General features: G+C 54.8%; 1 protein-coding gene across 1 annotated transcript; it reads right to left on the bottom strand.

Moving 5' to 3' along the window:
- Nucleotides 1-554: 554 nt before the first annotated feature.
- Nucleotides 555-12,202, bottom strand: ENTPD2 (ectonucleoside triphosphate diphosphohydrolase 2). Its single transcript, XM_036393710.2, has 9 exons — nt 11,601-12,202; nt 5,763-5,880; nt 5,122-5,272; nt 4,338-4,497; nt 4,018-4,245; nt 3,434-3,700; nt 3,124-3,243; nt 2,712-2,846; nt 555-1,715 (listed from the first exon to the last, which is right to left on the bottom strand). The coding sequence occupies exons 1-9, from the start codon at nt 11,709-11,711 to the stop codon at nt 1,515-1,517; spliced, it is 1,491 nt and encodes a 496-aa protein (XP_036249603.1). The 5' UTR covers nt 11,712-12,202; the 3' UTR covers nt 555-1,514.
- Between the last annotated feature and the right edge of the window lie 7,498 nt (nt 12,203-19,700).

Below are 19,700 nucleotides of genomic sequence, written 5' to 3'. Positions count from 1 at the left end.
GTGTTCATGGAACGTGCAGGGCAGGGGAAGGCTTCCGAAAGGATTGGAGAGTTTGGACCAGTCCCATGCAGCTGCTGAGCACTGCAATGTGTGTCCTGGTGTCTGAGCTGCCAGTGACTGCAGCAGCAAATGTGAGCTGCTTTGCTGCTGCCCTTGAGCACCAGAGCTGGGCCTTGGCAGTGGAGGCTGCTGGCAGGTTGTTTTCCTGGGGGCTGTGGCAGTGAGGGACAGCTTGAGCTGCCTGCTTCTGGCTTTGGGGTGACTGTACCTCCAGCATTGGGGAAGCACGAGCTTGGTGACTGGCTGGCTGCAGCTCCTCCACCTCCAAGTGGGTCTGGGTCTGGTGTGAGGTTTCCAGCCCACCTTGGTCTATTTGAGGTCATCTCCAGGCTGGTAGAGTGCACAGAGCTGTGACGGTGTCTCAGCACTGGACAGGCTGCAAGGGCTGAGACCTCTGGGCAGAGGCTGACCTGTGGATGTGGCTGAGGGGTTCTGCCCCCATGGGACAGCCAGGCTGAACTGCCTGTTGCTGATCACAAGCCACTGAGCCATAGTAGTGGTTACAAAGGTTTATTTCAGATTATTAAAAAAAAATCAAGCAAAACCAAACCTTCTTTATGTTTGTACATCCCTGTTCTTACTTAATTGGAAATGAAGGTGCATCCTCCTAGCTGCCTGGTGTGGGGTGATGCCAGGCTCAAATCTCAGTGCAGAGCAAAGCCCCACAGTGTGGGAGCCTGTTGGCTCTGTGCCAGCATGGCCATGCACTACAGAGCTGCAGGAACCAGGGTGTGCAGGAGTCTTTGGATGTGGCAAAGACAAGTCTAGCATAGGAACCATGGGGGTAGTGAAGGCATTATGTCTGGTTGTTGAAGTGGGACCTGGAAGCTGCCATCTTCCCACATGTGGTTGTTTCTAAGTCCTTACCCAAAGCTGAGGTCAATGGCCAAGGAAAAGACCTTACCTTCAGGAAGGTCACTGGGGTTTGTACATCAGACAGAAAGACAACATGAGCTTCAGGTGATGCCCAGAGCTCCCCAGGAGGCAGGGCTGATGCTTCAGGGACAGGCGAGCAAGGTTGGCGGTTGGCTATAAGGACTAGTGTAAGTAATATTCCCCATTCATACACATACATATGAAAATTAATCTTGTTGTTGCTTGGGCTCATTGGCTCAGTTCAGCTCAGCTCTGGTGGCAGAAAGATGCCCTAGCTCTGAATGTCCCATTTCCAAGCCTGCTCCAGGGTCCATCCCTGAGTAGTACAGGGAAACATTTAAGCCCTTCTCCCATAGGGCCAGTGATCGTCTTCTTCCTTTCCCGCAGCTAGAGGGCAAAGGGAAGGCAAAAGGACACAGCTAATCTTCTGGGATGGTGTCAGGTTTTGGAGGAGGACATTGCTGCTGAGCACTGCAATGCTGCTGAGCACTTGCCACATCCCAAGCATTCAGAGCATGGAACCTCCAGCAGGTAGGATGGTGCTGGTCCTGCAGATATGGCCCACCCTGTCCCTGCCATCAGATTATGCTGGACTTGCTGTGCCGGAGCAGGCAGATAGCAGTCACCAGGGATGTCAGGGTGGTGACCACGAAGAGCAGGATGAGGAGGACCCAGTAATTGTACAGCATGCTTTTGTGGGAGGAGGGCTTCTCTGCCGGGATCATGTTGGTGAGGTTCAGCATGTAGCCCAGGGCCCAGCCAATGGAGGTTTCTCCTGCCTGTGGAAACAGCATGGCATTGTCACCATCCAGCCAGCCCAGCTGCATGGGCCTCAGGAGACCATGGAATCATGGAATCACTGAAGTTGGAAAAGACAACTAAGATCATGGAGTCCAACCAGTAACACCAGCACTGCCAAGGCCACCACTAAACCATGTCCCCCAAGTGTCACATCTGCACATGTTCTAAATCCCTCCAGGGATGGTAACTACCCCATCCGTGGGCAGCCTGTTCCAATGCCTGACCACACTTTCCATGAAGTAATTTTTCCTAAAATATAACCGAAACTTCCCCTGGCCATTTCTTTGTCCTGTGACATGTTAACCTGCGAGAAGAGACCAACCCCCGCCTGGGTACAACCTCTTGTCAGGGTGTTATAGAGAGTGAGAAGGTCCCCCTTGAGCTTCCTTTTCTCCAGGCTGAGTTCCCCCAGCTCTTTCAGCTGCTCCTTGTAAGACTTGTGCTCCAGACCCTTCTGGGACAGCTTCAGTGTCAGCCCAAGGGAGAAGAGTGTGGGGGAAGCTGCAGCCCCCTTGAGCCTCTGCTTGCCCACAGGTCCAGCCAGCCCAGGGACAGAGCAGTGACCATCTTGTGCAGAACTGAGCTCATCCCCTGGGAGTAAAACCTTGTATGCTCAGGCCAGTCCTGATCTCCTTGCACATCCCATAGCGTGTGCAGACAAAAGTACCTCCTGCCCTGAGGTAACTTCCCAAAAAGCCTCAGCAAAGCATTGTATGGGATGGCTGGCATCTTGAGAGCCAAGGAAGGGCTGAAGGACCTGATCCTATGACCACCCCAATAGCCAGCTCAGCTATTGTTTCCATCCCCTGGGAGATCCCTCCAAAACCTGAGAGTTCCATCCTGCCCCTGTTCACTGAGATCTTCCTTTATTCTGCTTTGCTCTTTTTCCATGAGGGATCATCTCTCCTGCAGGGTTCTTTGGCCTAACTCCAAAGAGATCCCGTGGGATGGGGATGGATTTTGGTGCTACCCACCTTCTTCTGGAAGGCAATGTTGGGGAAGGAGTGGTTGTTGAAGCTGTAGCCTTTGGTGGTGAGCAAATACACAAATGTGCTGACAGCACAGTAATCTGGCAGCCTCTTCTCCAGCTTTGGGGCTTTCAGGAGCAGCTGGGTGGGATGCACAGAGGAAAAGAGAAGAGAGGTCAAGCCAGCAATGGCCAGGCTTGTGTCTGTGGCCTGAAGCTCAGGGTGTTTACATCTGTGAGGCCAAGGCTACCCCTACCCACCTGAGCCCTCTCCCAGTCCCATGTAGGAGCCATCAATTGCCTTCCCCCTACTCCATTGGTGCCAGGAAACCCCGTGACCTCCAAGGGCTTCTCTCAAAGCCTGGGTGATACCCCACATGAAGCAGCCCCCTTCTTCCCATGATGCCCAGGGAGCCCACCTCACTCCAGCTGGTGGCACAGATGGTCTCTGCAGCATCCTTCAGGTTGTTGGGCAGGTGCACAGGTCTTCCCATCACAGTCTGTATGAAATCCACTGTGTAGAAGAAGGCAGAGAAGGCCTGATGGAGGGAAAGGAGCAGCTGTGAGACAGGCCCGGAGTAAACTCTGATCATGAGCAGACACTCTGGCCAATGTGGTGGGCACCAGAAAGTGCTGTTGCAGAGCTGGAGGTCTGATTTTGCTGCCACATGATGCTGGGGAGCTGCCCGGCCAGCAGCCGAGTCACCACCCTCCTCTTAGGGGACTTACAATGAAGTTTCCTGAAATCTTCGGCTGGAAAACACCATCAAAGGAGCAGTGGGAGAAGGAGCAGTTGGTGAAGTCAAAGAGCTTGCTGACATGCAGAGTGCAGAGGTTCCCATTCCCAGTGCCGACCAAGGTAACAGTGGTGTTGAGGGCAAGGCTTGGTCTCTCCTTCTCCGTGCAGGGGCTGTCATAGATGCTGCTCAACAACAGGCTCTTGTTGTAGCCCATAGGCCAGCAGGGATGGGAGACAGTTTCTTGGTAGCGCTCAGCCTGCCAGAGGAGGGACACAGGGGGTGCATGAGCTGTGCATAGCACAGCTTCCCAGAGCTTGAGCAGCCAGACACAGAGCAGTTGACAAAAGTGTCTCAAAATGGCTTGGAGTGTCTTGGCTCTAGCCAAGAGCTGCATCATCTAATGGAGATAGTGGGAGAAAGCCCTGGGAACACAGGAAAGTGTTGGGGGCAAAACCCAAGTTGGCTGGTAAAGGTGTGCAGCTGGTCCAGGGCTGAGGGACAGTGTAAACACGGAGGTGAGGGGGCAGCTGTGGGGTCATGACAGCCAGCATCCACATCAAGCACACACTGTACCTGGAGGAACTTGGAGAGCAGCCTCTTGAGGACCTGGTCCCTCCCATAGCAGAGGAAGCTATGTGTGTACACTTTGTATGCCTGGCCATACAGTTTCAGCATCACCTCATTTCTGGGGTTTTCAATCGTGTCCCTGGTTTCAAAGGTGATCTGTGTGGAAGCACCTCCAAAGTCCATGGCCCCCAGGGTCTTCTTCTGAGGGTGGATCCATTCTCCGAGCCATCCACGCTGAGCCAAGGAGGACAAGAGCAGGCATAAGCATATGAGGAGCTGCCCAGCCACCACAGCCATCCCACTGGATGTCACTATCCTCTGCTCACCTTGATGAAGTTCTCCAGGAGATAGTTTGCAGTGACCCAGCCAAAGACCCCTTCCTCTTCCCCTGACAGGATCTTTGCTCCTCGGAAATCAAAGGGGTACGTCTTCAGTGTGGCTGCTACAGCTCTGAGGACAGCGTCCGACGCCTGTGGGTCCGCAATGCTGTGGGCCAAGTGAGAGGGCGGAGTGACAGACCTGTGCCACAGTGCTGCAGAGCCCTCCCTGTCCCAACGGCCCTTGAAGGCCAGCACTGCCACAGCAGGGCCCAGGAGGAGAGGTGAGCCCTTGCCTGGGTACTCATAGGCATGTCCCAAAAAACCACTAGCTAATTCCCCTTGTCTCTGCTGGAGGAGGCAGGTAGCAGGAATGAAGTGTGCTCCTCACTGCTGGGACAATGGAATCCATCCTGCCTGGGCTGAGTGAGGGGAGCACAACTCCTCCCCCGTGTGCTTTTTGAGGGGTGTTTATTCTCACTGTGTCCCATCAGGCTGGCAGTGGGTGCAAGGGATTTTCCTCCTAGCATCCAAAAAATCTGGGTGGGTTATCCTGGTGCTGGCCCCTCCACCAGCCCCCACTAGCACTGTGCTGGCTGTGCCCTGTAGAGTATATCCTGCTCTGAAAGGCAGGACCACTTCTGCAGGGGACAAAGCACTGGGCAGGTCGGTGGTCAAGAGCTTTGCCCAGCAAAAGGGCAACACTTCAGCCATCCTTCCCCACCTCCACCCCTGCTGTGTGTAGCAAGCTGGCATGTTAGACTGGCACAACAGGGCCCCCCTGAGCACTCACTTGAGCAGACGCATGCCAGCCGTGGCACCCAGGTAAAGCGGCGTGCCTGCATGCTTCTCCTTGGGCACATCTCTCAGGGCCTGGTTCAGGCAGTGCTCCAGGCTTGTCCCAGCCGCCAGCGGGTTTGAGCTGTAGCTGGAGATGCCAGGACCTGTGAAGAGGAAAAAGCATTGCTCCCTGCTGGTGAGGGGATGATGCTTAGTGGGAAAATGCCTGGTGAGCAGCTTTGCCCCTTTCAGGCTGTCCAAAAGGCAGTTTTCTGTAGGCGTGGAGCCATCCAGGGTCCAGCCACATCTCTCTGCCCACGCTGCATCCTCTGCTGGCTGACAGCGTGGGAAAGGTTGATAAATGGAGAGTGAAAGACTGACCCTGGCTCCTCACTGGGCTAGGCAGGGAGCTGGATTGTTCTCTGGTGGTTCAGTACCTGCCAGGAAAGGACAAACCAAAGCATGCACAGCTGCAAGCCTTGGGGGGAGTTGGGGGACATTTTAGGAATAGAGCTGAACCCTTTAGAACATGTCACTACACTGGTGAATACAGAGGGAGGCAGCTGGGCATGGCAGGGGCACTCACACCATGCTGCCCTGCCACAGGGATGCAACAGACACGGCCACCAGCCCCGGACCTGGGCAAGCCCTTACCCTCCACATCACACATGCTGTGCTCGCTGACCACCCCGGTGTCATTCTCCTTGTCTGCAGGCCACTTGTAGATGAACATGGCGGTGTGGGAGGACCCAGCGTCCAGCACGATGCCGTACTGCAGGGGAAAGGCAGTGGGTCAGGCCTGGAGGCTGAAGGTCACCTGGGTACTCCAGCCCTTACCAAAGGAAGGCACTGGGGCTCAGTGCACAACCCGTCCACACTCCGACCCTCAGTCCACACTCCCACCCTGTCAGTGCCCAGCAGCTCTGCAGTATCATCTGGCAGAGGCAGGCTTTGCCCAGCCCAGCCTGGCACTGCTGGGCCCACACCTGCCCAAAGAGGGCACTGCCTGGCATGTGACTGGGGGTGGGATACTGGCCATTCTGGAATGCTATTTGGAACAGCACAGGGACTCTAGCTTTTTGGGTAAGGGGACCCCGTTGAGTGCAGCTCAGGGGCTCTTCCCCCACTGCAGGTTATCATCACTCCTGGCTGCCTGCTGAGCCATGCTAGCCAGTCCCTGGGACTGGTGGTGGAGAGAGACACCTGAAATGGCTCCTTGGGATGCTCTTGGCCAAAGAAGGGCAGCCAGGCCCTTCGTCCCTCCTGCCCTTGTATGGCTGGGCTATTCTCTGGCTATAAATAACCCTGCTCCTCCTGCCAAACAAGGTTACCCAGCTCCCAGGGAGGGGACACCATACATGCTGCCTGCAGCACCCCTGGGCGTAGCCCTCTGCCTGACCCCCGCTGCCCATGGTCTCAGGGTTGCCCATGCTGGCCCCCACTGTGCCACCTCAGGGCTGTGAGTATGGGGGAAAGCAAGGCAGGACCCAGAACCACCCCAGCTGAGCATCTCTGGGGTGAATCCATCTAAGGCTTAAACCTCCTATGAGTCTCTGTCTGCTCCTGCCCTACCCAGATTCAGTACAGCCAAGGGCTGGAGTAGGCAGCTCCTCTCCCTGCCCAGAAGCCACCCCACCCCTGCCTGCCATGGGTGCCCCATGCTGCCCCTGTCCCTATCACCTGGTTTTCACCAGCTCAGGCAACAGAAGTGTCAAGGACACCCGAGGTCCCCACTTATAGGTAGCCTCAATTACACCATGAACCCATAGCCCTGCACCAGTGGTACCTCCTGCTCCCTCAGAGGACCATCTCACATAGGTGACCCTCCCAGACTCACCCAGTGATTTGCTCATGCCCTGGGCCAAAAACTACAAGCCAGCAAAGAATCCCCCTCTGTGGCCAGGCTGGAGCAGTGGAGTAGCTTCAGCTCCTGACAAACACTGCAGAGAGGAGGAAAGAGGCTGACAACTCCCCCCAACACCTCTCCCCAGCCTCCTGGGCTGGGTGCTGGGTGAGTTTTCCAGGCAGGCTTAGAGGGCTCTCAACACCCTCTTTGCCCAGCGTGTGGCATCCCAGTCTGTTCTTGACAGAGCAACCTCTGCCTTGCCTTGCCTCCCTGGGATCCTGTCACCCCTGTATCCCCAGATGAGCAGTCACTGACCAAGCACAGGAGAGTCTGAGGAGGGTCCAGCCCTAGGGGACCCCCTCTGTCCACCTCAGTGACACATGTGCCCACGCCCTCTGTAGTCACCATGCAGATGTCTCCGATTTGCTTACAAGGCACTGCATTACCCCAGATATCACCTGGAGTGACACTAGCAGGAGCAGGGTGACAAGGCTGTCCCCATCAGGAAAGCATCGGTAGGTCATCCCCAAACTTGGGGCTAAGCACAGCCAACACCCCCTAGGAGTAGTCTCCAGTGCGGAGATGCCATGGAGGGGCTGAAGTCTACAGGGAGGGACAAGGCTGGAGACAGGGATATCTACAGGGTGGCAAGGGCTGAGAGATACTGTAGTATGAAACAATAAGGATGACCTGCAGTGCCAGGAATACCTGGTGCCACCCACCAGGAGTGGGGTCAGCCTGGGAGGGCGATGCTGGGGATGCCAGACTCACCCCATGGCAGGAAGGGACATAGCCACATGGCTGGCTCTAGGGTGAGCAGGAGGAGACCCACCACCCGTGACAGGAGGAAGGCTGTTTCCCAGGGTTTCTTCCTGCATTCAGCAGGGCTGACTTGGCTGTGCCCCACTTCCCACCCCATGGAGAGCTGGTACCAGGATGTATGCATGGGGGTACATACCTGGAGTGGAGTTGCACATGTAAAGAGATGCACAAATGTATGTGCACATGTGCATGTGGTCTACATGCTGCAGGAGTGTGCATGTTTGTGTGTGGGTGCATGGGCATACAATGGTGTGTGCAACTTTAGGTGTGGATGCTTACACTATGTGCATGCAGACCGCATGGGTGAGGTCTGCATGCACATAGGTGCGCCAATGTGTGTGCGCATGGGTGCATGTGTCCGTGCACACATGCATTTAGGAGGGCTATGTGCATAGGTGTACATGGGCACACATACCACATTGCGTGCCCAGGGAAGTGCAGGCAATGAGAGGCAGCACGAAGCCTACACCCAGAGTAAGCCCCACACAGACGTGACATGTTGGGGTGACAGCTGAGGCAGGATGCAGAACTGGCTGCGCATGTAGGCACATCCTAGTGCCCTTTGCTGCCAACACCTGTGGGTCTGGGTGGGGGTATCTCCTCTTGGACCCCCAGTGCATTACCACCAGGTGTGGAGTGGTGGGTGAGGTGCATCCTGTGGGTCCCCCAGCCTTGGCGGTGGCAGCAGCAGCACTTGGCCTGGCTGAGGTAAGGTGCTGCAACACGATGGTGCTGCCTCTGCAGAGAGTGCCTGGTGAACTGCTACCACAGCTCACCCCACAGCCACCCCAGCAGGAGAGGAGTCACCGCAGCCTTGTGCCAGCCCCTCCTGAGGGCACAGGATTTTGCACCCCAGCTTGTCCCTGTGGAGAAGACATCCTTGCCTGGGAGTGGTAAGCAGTGGTGAGAATCGTGTGCATGGTGCACAAAGGCACCGAGGCAGACATGGGCAGCCTAGTATGTTCCCAGTGATGAAGAAATGTCATCTCCTCCAGTCCCAAGGGTACCTCATGCCTCCAGCATTCACACAGAAATCATGAATGGGATAACCTACAGTGGTGTGCAATGGTGCCAGTCCCTGGCCCCAGATCCTGTCCCTGTCTTAGCTTCTGTCCCTGCCTAGAGCCTGGGCTTGGGCATCAGAGCCACTGCATTCCCCAGAGCAGAGTGTGCTGCTGTGTGGGTCTGAGTCACGGCTGAGCCATGGACATGGGCAGGTAGGCTTCAGGGGCCCTACAGGTGGGAAGCCCCAGGAGGGAGAATAAAAGCCCACCCCGATAGTGATTTGCAGCGTGAGTGCAGCCCTCAGCTCTGCCAGCTGAGCTGCCCTGTGCCTGCTAATAAGTACACTGCAAATGAGGGCTGGGGAGACACAGGGATGCCCTGGCGCACTCCCACACCAGCACCTGGCTCCCATCACCCCTCTCATCTGCCTTGGCATGTTTGCCTACTGGCACCCAGGGCTTTGGCAGGGCCTCATGCATGTGGGACAGTCCCCACCACCAGCATCTCCTGGTAACACAGGGATTTTTCTAGCAGAACCCTCTGACCAGACCCTGGTGATGCTGCAGGCAGGGGGGACACAGAGAGGTCTCCATTGTGGCCCCACACTGGGACAGTTTTCCAATGCCAGCCCTATCTCTGCTGCCTCCTAGGTCACCCATGGTCCCAAGGGCTCTGCCCCAATGCAACATCACTCAGGCCAGCCCCATTCAGGGCTGCTCAGTCCTGAAGCCCCTGCAGAGGGGGCACAGAAGACAGTCATGTTCCCAAAGGCCATGCATGAGTAGTGCTTGGGGCTCCTGATCAGTGTAGGGCTCTGCCCAGGGGAGGAGGCAGATGGGGACATTGAGAATGCCCCATGTGCTGCTGCCTGGCAGTGTGCTCCATGGCCATGCCCAGGACTCCAGCCCCCATCCCGCAGGCCCTCCAGGCTGTCCCATGTTGCATGAGGGGCTCATCCCTGGCTTCCCACCGTTTTGCCTTTCTGAAGGGTGGTGAGGTCATGCACCACTCAGGTTTGCAGTGAGATGTAACAGGTTTCCTTCCTGCTGCAGTAGCCACAGCAGCCACAGGACGTAGAAATTGCCAGAGGTACGTTTGCCAAAAGAAGAAAGAAAAGGGCTGTCAAGAGCAGGACGCAGCTCAGGGCAGTCAGGCCGTAACCTCCACTGCAGACCCATGAGGGAAGGATCAGTCCCTCAGCAGCAAGATAACAAATCCTGGGTGGTTTTAGGGCTATATTCCATGCAAAGGAACTGGAAAGGAAAATGTGGAGCTGTAGTTCATCAGTGAACAGCACTATCCAGGAGCTAACGTGGACTGAGTCAGCAAGGACACATCTTGTCCAGGCCATCAGAAGTTGTGCCCAGGGTCTCCCATAGCAGGACCGACCTCTAAACCACATGGGCATCTTTTGGGCTGAGTTAAAATAACACAAAGTTCTGCATTGTCAAAACAGCACTGGGCTTTGTGTGCAAGCAAGTCCTCAGCACCTTCCTGGTGCCAGCCTCATGGGAACAGGCACTGCTGGACACTGAAGCACACACCATGCTGGACCTCATTGCACTTGGCATATCCAGGAGCACTGAGTCCCTGGGCCAGGCCTTGTGCAGAGCAGGGTCAGGACCCAGGTGGGTGTTCAGGAATGCTTGGTCCCAAACTGCAGCAGTGCCTGCAGACTAGAAGGTGCTAGCACTCAGAGGGAGAAAAAGCATCAAAAAAGGCACAAGAAAAAAAGTTTCTGGGAATTAATTTGGTTTAAAACCAAAGGTCCATTTTGGAACCAGGGAGAAGAAAGGTTTTCCAGGCTGATCCAAGTGCTACATATGGGGATCTTGGTACCAATCTAATTCCTTCATGTTCAAAAGATAAAATCCACTCTGAAATCAGCTCAGAGTACTGCCCAAGATGGCCCAGCATGTGGTAACAGGTGGACAAAAAAGGTGTCACAGAGAGGGAGTTAAAAATTGGTAGTTATACTAAGAGCAAAAAGGGTCATCTTGGCTAAGCCTGCTTGTCTTCATTACATCTGACAAACCCAGAGAGAAGGCAGCAGCACATCTGGCGTGCAGGCTGGCTCAGAAAGTTTCCAAGTAAATTGCTTGGGATGAGAAAAACGGGGTTTTAGATGGAATACTTTTCAGGACAAGAGCCTGGGACTATTTTAAAACAAAAGACTTGTCCTACAAAGGGAGTGCTTGGCCAAAAAGAAATTGTTCAGGAACCTCTTTCATCATCCGAATTTACGACAAAAAAGGAAAAAAAAAAAAGCAGCTTGTATTCAAAGGAAAGTGCATTTGTCACCCAGCAGCACTGGCTCAGGCAATGCAGTGGAGCCCGGGGAGATGCTGGGGTGCGCAAGGAAGCCCTGGCCCAGGCAGAGCAGCAGCAGATGCTGACTCGGCTGCTCTGACCTGGGGGGCCGCTATCTTTCAGTGTGTCCAACGGATTCCCCTCCCAAAGCGCACGTCCCAAGGCACAACGCATGGACGGCCGAGGGTCCCGCAGCCGGCGGGTGCCGCAGCGGAGATGCCACGCAGCGGGTCTCGCTACTGGGGCAGCTCCGTCCCTGCGCACCCGGCGGGGGCTGCTTCCTGCGACCCTCCCCGCAGATGAGGGACCCCTCAGCCCTGGCGCCTCCCGTGACGCTGGGGATCCTCAGATGCCGGCGTCTCTCCCCCACCAGTATTCCCGCACACCGAGAATGCCGCACACCGACGGCGTGAGAATGCCCACGGCGGCTCCCCCAGCCCCCGGCAGCCCAGCACCTCCCGGTACCCGCCGCCACTCCGCGCCCAGTCCCCCCGCGCCGCCCCGCTCACCTTGAAGCCCGGCGGGCCCCGTGTGTCCCCAGAGCCGAGGAGGAGGAGGAGGATGCCCAGTAGGCAGCCGAGGGCCAGAAGCAGGAGCAGGGCGGCCAGGCGGCGGGCCATGGCGGAGCCGGGCAGGTGAGCGGCTCGGCAGCGGCGGCGGCGGCTCCTGCCGCTCCTCCCCCGCCTCCTCCTCGCCTGCCTCTCCCGGCTGAGTCACCGCCGCCCCGGCCCACCCGGGCGGGACACCGGGCTCCGTGGCACTGCGCGGGGCGGCCCGGGCTGCGAGTCCTGCGGCTGCCCCGGACCCGCACTCAGATTTTCCTGCCCCCTCCGCCCCGGGACCAGACCGATCTGCCTTCCCCAGGCACGGTTCTTTTGCCCAGGATCAGCACCAGCCCGGCCCCTCAGGCACCGCCCCGGCCCTAGAATCAGCTTTGTCCCTACAGCATCACCGTTACCAAGAGGGCTCAGCCCAATCTTGTCCCTCCTTCCTGGGTACAGCCTGTGTCCTTGGGATCGGCCCCATCTATCCCTCCGGGCAAGGTCCTTGACCCCAGGCTCAACCCCATCTTGCCCCCTCCCTAGGGCTTAGCCTTTAGATGGTTTCAGTGGGATGTGGGAACATCCTGAGATGCAGAAAAGTTCCAAGAACCTCTCATCTACAATGATTAACAGCTGTGGTTGCGTTCCTGCTTTTAATCATCACAAGAACTTCGTGACAGCCCTGAGGAGCCCAGATGTATATTGAGTCTGTTTTCAATATGGTCACAAGTGAATAATGTGATGTGATGCATTTGCATAGGGAGCAGTGAGCCAAAGGAGGTTTGGTTCCTTCCTCTGAGAAGGACATTTGCAGCTTGCTTACACAGTGGGATACAACAGTGAGCAAAATAATAAACAAGGAGAGAAGGCTGGAGGTCACAGCTCCTAGAGCAGCTGGGTTGCAGGCTGCGGATCACAACCTCACACTGAGGGTGTGAGCTGAGGCTCCTCATGCCTGCCTCACTCCTCAATACTTTCTTGAAGCAAGGGGCTTTCCTGCTGCTCACAGCTGACCCATGCACAGCACACATTGCACCACTGCACCTTCTGCAGAGCTCTCTGACCATCACTGTGGTATTGGGGCGCAGAGGTGCTCATGGGGCTCAGCCTTTGCCCAGCGCTTGTGGTGCAGGAGCCTCCAGCCCTGATGCACCACTCCATTGCACAGGTTGTGCAGCTGGAGGTCCCACAAAGGATGAGCTCCAGTGCTGTCCCTACTTTCACCCTGGCAGTGCCCATCACTGTGGAGCAGGGCTTCTCTGCAGGACTGCTGTGAGTCTTTGCAGAGGTTTACCTCCTCACTTCAATTCATTAAGCACTTAACTCTGGAAAATCCGTGTTAATCTATTCCATACATTAATATATTAATTGATGTGAAAAAAATATTTGCTTTTGCTGCTGATTATGGCACAGGAAACCACAGTCCTGTCCCTGAGGCTCAGCACAGCATCATTTCTGCTGCCTTTCTGCCTCCCCAGGCTGACTCTTCTCAAGTTTCTATAGGAAAAATACCTGCCTATTATTGACTCTTTATGCTGCCCATCTCACCTTCTGAGGCAGTTGTCTGCCATCCTGTACAGTGCAATTGCACCAGGGATTATCACAGAGAGATTTTTCTGGATTGAACTTAATCCCTTTCTCAAACCTCCTGCTTCACTTTTAGATGGACAGGCAATGAGGTCTTCAAAGACTAAAAAGGAACAAAAAAAATCTCATTTCTGGATGATGGGAAGCAGAAACGGGGTTGGAGGAGCCCTGTGGGAGTAGGGATGGTCCCCTTGCACCTCATCCTTCTTCTGGTTTTGGAGACTTTGGAGCAAGTTCCTATCTGTCAGGTGGTCCTTGTTGTGGTGGGACCCATCCTGGGAGATGTGTGTCCTCCATACCTTGGTCTTGCACAGACTTGGCCATCCTATTCCCGGGCTGTCCATAGGTGGCTTTGAAAGGGGGCTGGCATCCCTTCCCTCCCCAGGGTGGGCTGCTCCTCCTCTTCATGGGGTCACTTTTGCCACCCTCTTTCCAGCCCCAGGGGGATAGGAGCTGAGGTCAGAGGGAGCCTGTGCCATGCCCTGGACAATCACTGGTGTCCCAGGATACTCAACCTCCAGTGCAAACAGGAAGGCACCAAAAGCTTGGACATGCTGGGGTGGAAATACTCCCATTCCCAGGGGAATGTCAGCCAGACATGTTGATGTCCACAGCGCTGCTCTCCATACATTCATCCTGCCTTGACCATTCCCAGGGACAGAGGCACGCCGTGAATTTTTAGGGAACTGCTTTGATAGTGGGAGGGACAGATCCACTCAGCATAACCAGATATGAAAATGGCATTGAAACCTGAAATAACCAGACAATCCACCAGGTGCAGGAGCAGGGTTTGCTGTGGGGCAGCAATAAGTTCCCCACAATTTAATGTCAATTTTTCATTATTATTACAGCCTGTGTCACCACCGTGATGGGGCCACAGTAGCAAGGGACCAGGTTAACCTGCCTGATCTCACGAGAGATCTCTCAGGAGCCCAAACTCCCTGCTGTGCTGGTGTCTTTGGATCACCCCATACCTGCATAAACACAGAGAGCTTAATCTCAGGTAAAGCTGGATGAGGATGCTGGTCACCAGCATGCCTGAGACACCTGAAGACTCTTGTCTGTATTTCTACATCCCCTGCAGCTGGTGTGGACATGGGCTTCAGCTCTGTGACTCAGGGAGACATGGCCTTCCTCCAAGGAGAGACACAAACTCTCAGGAAAGACAGGACATGCTGGCACCCATCCCAGCTGGGCAGAAAAGCTTGTCCCCACCATGAAGCAGGGGAAACAATCCCTGGGGGCAGAGTGGAATGTGAGTACAAAGAGGAGGTGGAGAGTGTATTAGTCACCCAGCAGTGCAGGGGACCTCCATTTCCCCAGACAAAGGAGAGAGTTTTTCTAATCTATCTCTTCCAACAAAAGGCTCGGAGGTGGGGCCACCTGGGTGAGGGTTGCAGGGTTGAATGAGGGATCAAAGGAGACACTGGAGCAGGAGAAGTAACTCGCTGGTGGCTCTGAGAGGTGGAGTTTGCTGGTTGTGGGACTCAGGGCTTCTCAGTGGCTTTGTAAACCATGAGCACATCTGAGAGCTCTGGTGGGCGGCCCTGCAGCTTCATATGTGGTTGGGGAATAACAGGAAGAACACAATGAGCATGTAGACACTGTAACAGGCTGCGGTCCAAAGGGAGGGGTTAGGGGCGGGGTTCTCTGCTCCCATCTGCGAGCTCCTCAGCAAGTGCAGGGGGCCATTCAATCCAGAAACATTCAACAGTTTTGGGATTGGTCCAGTGCAGGCCAGTCCTGAGCAATGCACAAACAATCCCACAACATATTCCAGAGCTGCTCCAGCACCACGTTGGTCTCAGTCCTGACTTGCTCCTGAGGGAGCACTGGAAGCCAGTGGGGCTCCTCTGCAGAGGCACTGTCCTGGTTTAGGGCAAATTTGGGAGAAAACCTCCAAAAGGGGGTCTCCCAGAAAACAAACCCATACGGCCCCACCCCCTAACCCGTTTGGGAAAAATTTCCTCGGAGAGAAGCGGAAAGAACCTGTTTATTTAACAGGGAAAGCACCCCCCAGCACAAAAAATGAACAATACCAGATGACAAAACTCAATCGCCCCTCTGAAGAGACGACAAATTCAGAAAGTCTCTCCTGTGGATGCTTGCTCTGTTATCAATCCCTCCGGCACTAGGAAAGGCTGCTGCCCAGAGTAGGCCCCCATAGGCCACAAAGTGCAAGCTCTCAGTGCTCTCCAGGTCCCAGTCTGGAGCAGGTTTGAACAGTTCCAAGAAAAGGGAAAGAAAAAAGACAGTCTAGGGAAAACTCTGCCTCAGCCAGCTAAACCAACTGAAAAGCAAAGAGCACTCTGTTCTGCTCCGTCAGTGCCTGGACAACACAGTGCAGCACAGAATGTGGAGCAGTGTTGCTTTTAGAAGAGTGAGTGCAGCCTGTGATAACAAACTCCGTACTTCTTCTTCTCCCCACCTTTGCTCTCTGAACCAGACTTGAAGGCAGAGAATATAATATCCAGCATTAACAGAACAGATGGCTGGGGATACAACATCATAAAGTCACCCTAGGACAGGCACTCAGACCAGGAGCCATCAAGGACAGAGATGGGCTGGCTGGAGGGAAGCCTGTAGCAGCCAGGACATTTGGGACAGCATGAGGCTGCAAAGGTGCTTCCAGAAGGAGCACAGCCCCCATCTGCCTCTGAAGCACAGACCAAGGAATAAGGGCAGGGACTTGCTCCTTTGGTCTCAGGTTGGGCTGAGGCTGCTCACAGGTCCACAGGCTGTGGTCCATGGGAGGAATCCCCCAGCCCTGTTCTCAATCTAGATCCCAACTCCACTCCCATTCCCAATCTCAGCTGTGCCTGGGAGCTGCACTGGAGGCACAGCCAGAGAAAGGAGTGGGAAGCTGCTCCCAGGACTCTGTGACTCCAGTCAGGACCCGGACCGATGTACCCTGGGACTCAGCTGAGGCATCAGGTGTATTTTTCAGCAAGTGCAGGCCAATGCAGACCACTGTGCAAGCCCAGAGGTGCCTCTTCCTCAGGGACCCTCCAGGCAGGGTGAGTCCTGCATCAACCAAAGGACTTGGACATCCAGGCTTCCCCAGCTGCTGGGGCTGACTTCCCAGTATCTTGTTGCCTTGCATGGAGGAATCATAACACTGTGTGGGGTATCAGGAAACCTTCCAGCTGCCTGTCCTGCTGTTGGGTCTGTCCTACATTCCAGCATAGATGTGTGAACCTGGACCCAGAAAGATGCTTTTGCTCAGGGTGCATTTACCCACATCTCCACCTGCATGAAGTTGGAGTCAGACAGGACTGGAATGGAAGCAAGGATCTGTCAGGAATTTCTGGGGATGCCCACACTGAGTAAGGCCGCAGCATACACATATGAGGCATTTTGGGGTATTTTTGAGTCTGCAGCCAGTGAAGTTGAAAATCCAATCAATGTTTACACTGGCAGAGTAAAAAAATAAGGGAATGCAACAACCTCCCTCAGACAGGAGTGAGCTCCTGACTGAGTGCAGCTCCTGCTGAGCCTCTGCACCCTGTGAGTGGGAGCCCACTGATGTATTCCACCCTCGGCTCCAAGCCCAGATCTTGTCCTCTTAGAGACATTGAAGGTCTGGAAGGATCTTGGTGTATCCAAGGCTATAATCCCCCTCCTGGCAAGGATCTTTGCCTGGAAGGAAAATCAAACCCAAGTACAAATCTCTATTCTTGCCTCACTTTCTAAACCCTTTTTTGTCTCCTGTTTTCCAGGACAGTGTCTGTGTGATGCAAGCCCTGAGGGGGTCCACGGGCAGAGATCCCGGTTGTCCTGGCATTGAACCAGCCAGGAAGTAAGTAGCTTTTACAGAAAAGCCCCATTGGTTTCTCCTGGTTGTTTTGCCCAGAGCTCTCTCCTGCCAGGACAGAGGGTCAGGAAGTATTGAGGCACAGGGCAGCCCCTCAGGCTGACAGCCATGTTCCCACAGCCCTGGCACGACAACTGACGAGCTCTCTCCCCAAGCTTGTGACATGAGCCTGTGGATGCTGGCACAGGACAGGACACCTGCCAGCAGAACATCTGTCCCCTATGCTGTGGCAGGGCAGAGGTGTCCTTGGCACATGGAGGCCCAGGGTCATGGTCACATCCTGTTGGCTCCATGCAGCCACTGCAGGCTCACCTGTCCCTAAGCCTGGTGGGACAGGTTGACTGAACACGAGCGAAGCATGTGACATAAAGGAAGGGACCACCACATGCAGATCCTCCTGGGCAGCCTTGTGGCAAGGGGCTGATCCCCATCCTCAGTGTGAAGGAGTGGATGGTGGTCGGGTGGGGACAGAGCTGGCAGGATGGAGGGGAAAATAATCTTCTACTTGGAATAAAGCAGGGAACTGCTTGTCACTTTTCTTAAACTGGCAAACACTACCCACAGGCTCCAATTCCGAGTGAGAAACCATGTTTTGAACAATCTCAGCTCATCCCCAGAAGCACTAATGCGGCTCTGGGGTTTTCGGGGTCTCCCCGACCCCGGCTGCCATGGGTGTCCCAGACAGCGAAGTCCAGTTAAGCACAACCTGTCCAGGCCCCTCATGCAAGCTCCTAGCCGGCAATCTTAGCAAGCCCAGCTCTTAAGTGATTTTAAGAGATCAGCTCTTAAGAGATCAGCTCTTCGGTGATTCGCAGCTCTTTAGTGATTTCAGCTCTTTGCTTGCTAAGTGCCTTTGGCAGACGTAGGGAGAGAGAGGAGAAGGCTGTATGAGGTTCTACAGAGGTGTCTTTATTGGTATCTTCTGTGAAGAGTCCCAGTGACAGCTCTTCTGCCGAACTGGGCAGAAATAGGGGTTTATATAGGGCATAGGAGTTTTGGGAAACAGTCCAATAGTAAGGGTTGAGGCAAAAGTGACCCATCGTTTTACAGAGATAACAAGGGTCTGAGGGTGGAAGAGAGGTTTCTTAGGTCCGGTCAGCATGACTAGGTATTTCCTGTCTTAGGCAACTGACTGCCAGGGAGGCCTTGCAGGCCCTGAGCCTGCTACAGCACACCAGGTAATGACCACGGTGAGCAGCTGGGCCATGCAGAGACTGAGACCTTGCCTGGCTTTCAGGGCAACAGACTCACTGAAGCAGCCCATGGCCATCACCACAGACCCATGGAGACCCACAGCAAGAATGAACTCCCTGGGGGAGGCTGGGACACCCAGGCTGTCCCCATTGAGCCCCACCAAAGCATCAGGGGGCTCTGACTGAACAGGGTGCAGTTGGGGGCAGCTGAGAGGCTCTTCTGCTAACCCTGCTACTCATCACCCAGAAGCCTGAAGTGAACACGGCCTTGGGATTCTTGCAATGGTCCGTAAGTGACAAGATGACAGGCAGCAGGGCATGGGGAGGTAGGCCACGTGGGAGTGTCTTCCCTTCCTGAGGTGGGTACAAGCACTATTGTCCACTGTCCGCCAAAACCCAGATCCTTTCTGAAATGAAGTGGTTTCTTATTCCCCAGTTATCTACATTTAACCTGGCTATATGAAAGATTTGTGTCCCTTGAAGCTCCAAACAGAACCTATTACTCCATGCTCAGCTATTGTACTGATCTGCAAGGAGAATTCAAGTAACCTGAAAAGATGTGGTTTGTATAGGCATCTCTGCATCAGCTCTTCTGTGCACTGAATTTGCTCTTTTCCTATTGCTGATGCATGGAGAAATTCTCTGCCCAGAGGTTCCCTCAAATCCCTAGAGTTGTTAGGGAAAAGCAAACATTTTAGGAGGGCTCTGAGCATCTCCCACCCTCGCACCGTGCCATAGCAGCAAGTTCAGGAGGGAGGAGCATCTCTGTTAGGGCATAAGCCACCTTCCTACTGCTATACTGTAGCTGCAGCTCTCCAGCAGCAAGTCCCAAGCCAACCAGCTGACACTGCTCCAGCACCCCTTTCTTGAGCTCTGAGAAAGGATACAGGAAGGGGTTCCATTTTGCACTGAGTAAAATCATCTTTCTTCCCTCTGATGCTGACAGTTGGCTTGAGGACCAGTATCCCATGGAGGGCTTGATTTGCCAGTGGCAACATTCTGTCCCTCCATGCTGCAGCACAGCATTGCAGCGGGAGAAGTTGTCCTGTCCTGTCCTAGGGCTCCTGCAAATCTTTGGCATCAAACTATGCTTGTTTGATCCAAGACCTCATACTGGAAACTCAGCCTGTGGGAATGGAAAGGTCTCTTCTCTTCTTTGGCAGGACTTCAATAAAAAACAGGCTCCCAGTACATCTGGGGCTTCCTGGTGTGCCCCCCTGCCATGAGGTGGAGAACACCAAGAAAAGCTGTCCTGCAGCATTCCCTCTCCTCCCTGCCCAACAGTCCTTATGGGGAAAGCTCTGCATCACAGAAACTGTCTGTCTTGTCTGGACTCCTTGTTTTTGCCTCTCTCTTTTCCCATTGTTTTCCATCAGGAGCCATGAGAGCAGCCCCAGCACACTGGCTCAGATCTCCCCACAAGCCTGGAGCAGTCCTTTGTCAATACAGTGACTGTCTTAACAATGCTAAAGT

This window comes from Molothrus ater, chromosome 20, assembly GCF_012460135.2.
Source record: "Molothrus ater isolate BHLD 08-10-18 breed brown headed cowbird chromosome 20, BPBGC_Mater_1.1, whole genome shotgun sequence".
In the NCBI taxonomy this organism is placed as follows: Eukaryota; Metazoa; Chordata; class Aves; order Passeriformes; family Icteridae; genus Molothrus; species Molothrus ater.
Note: the sequence above shows the minus strand (reverse complement) of the source record. Positions and strands in the feature narration are given on the sequence as shown.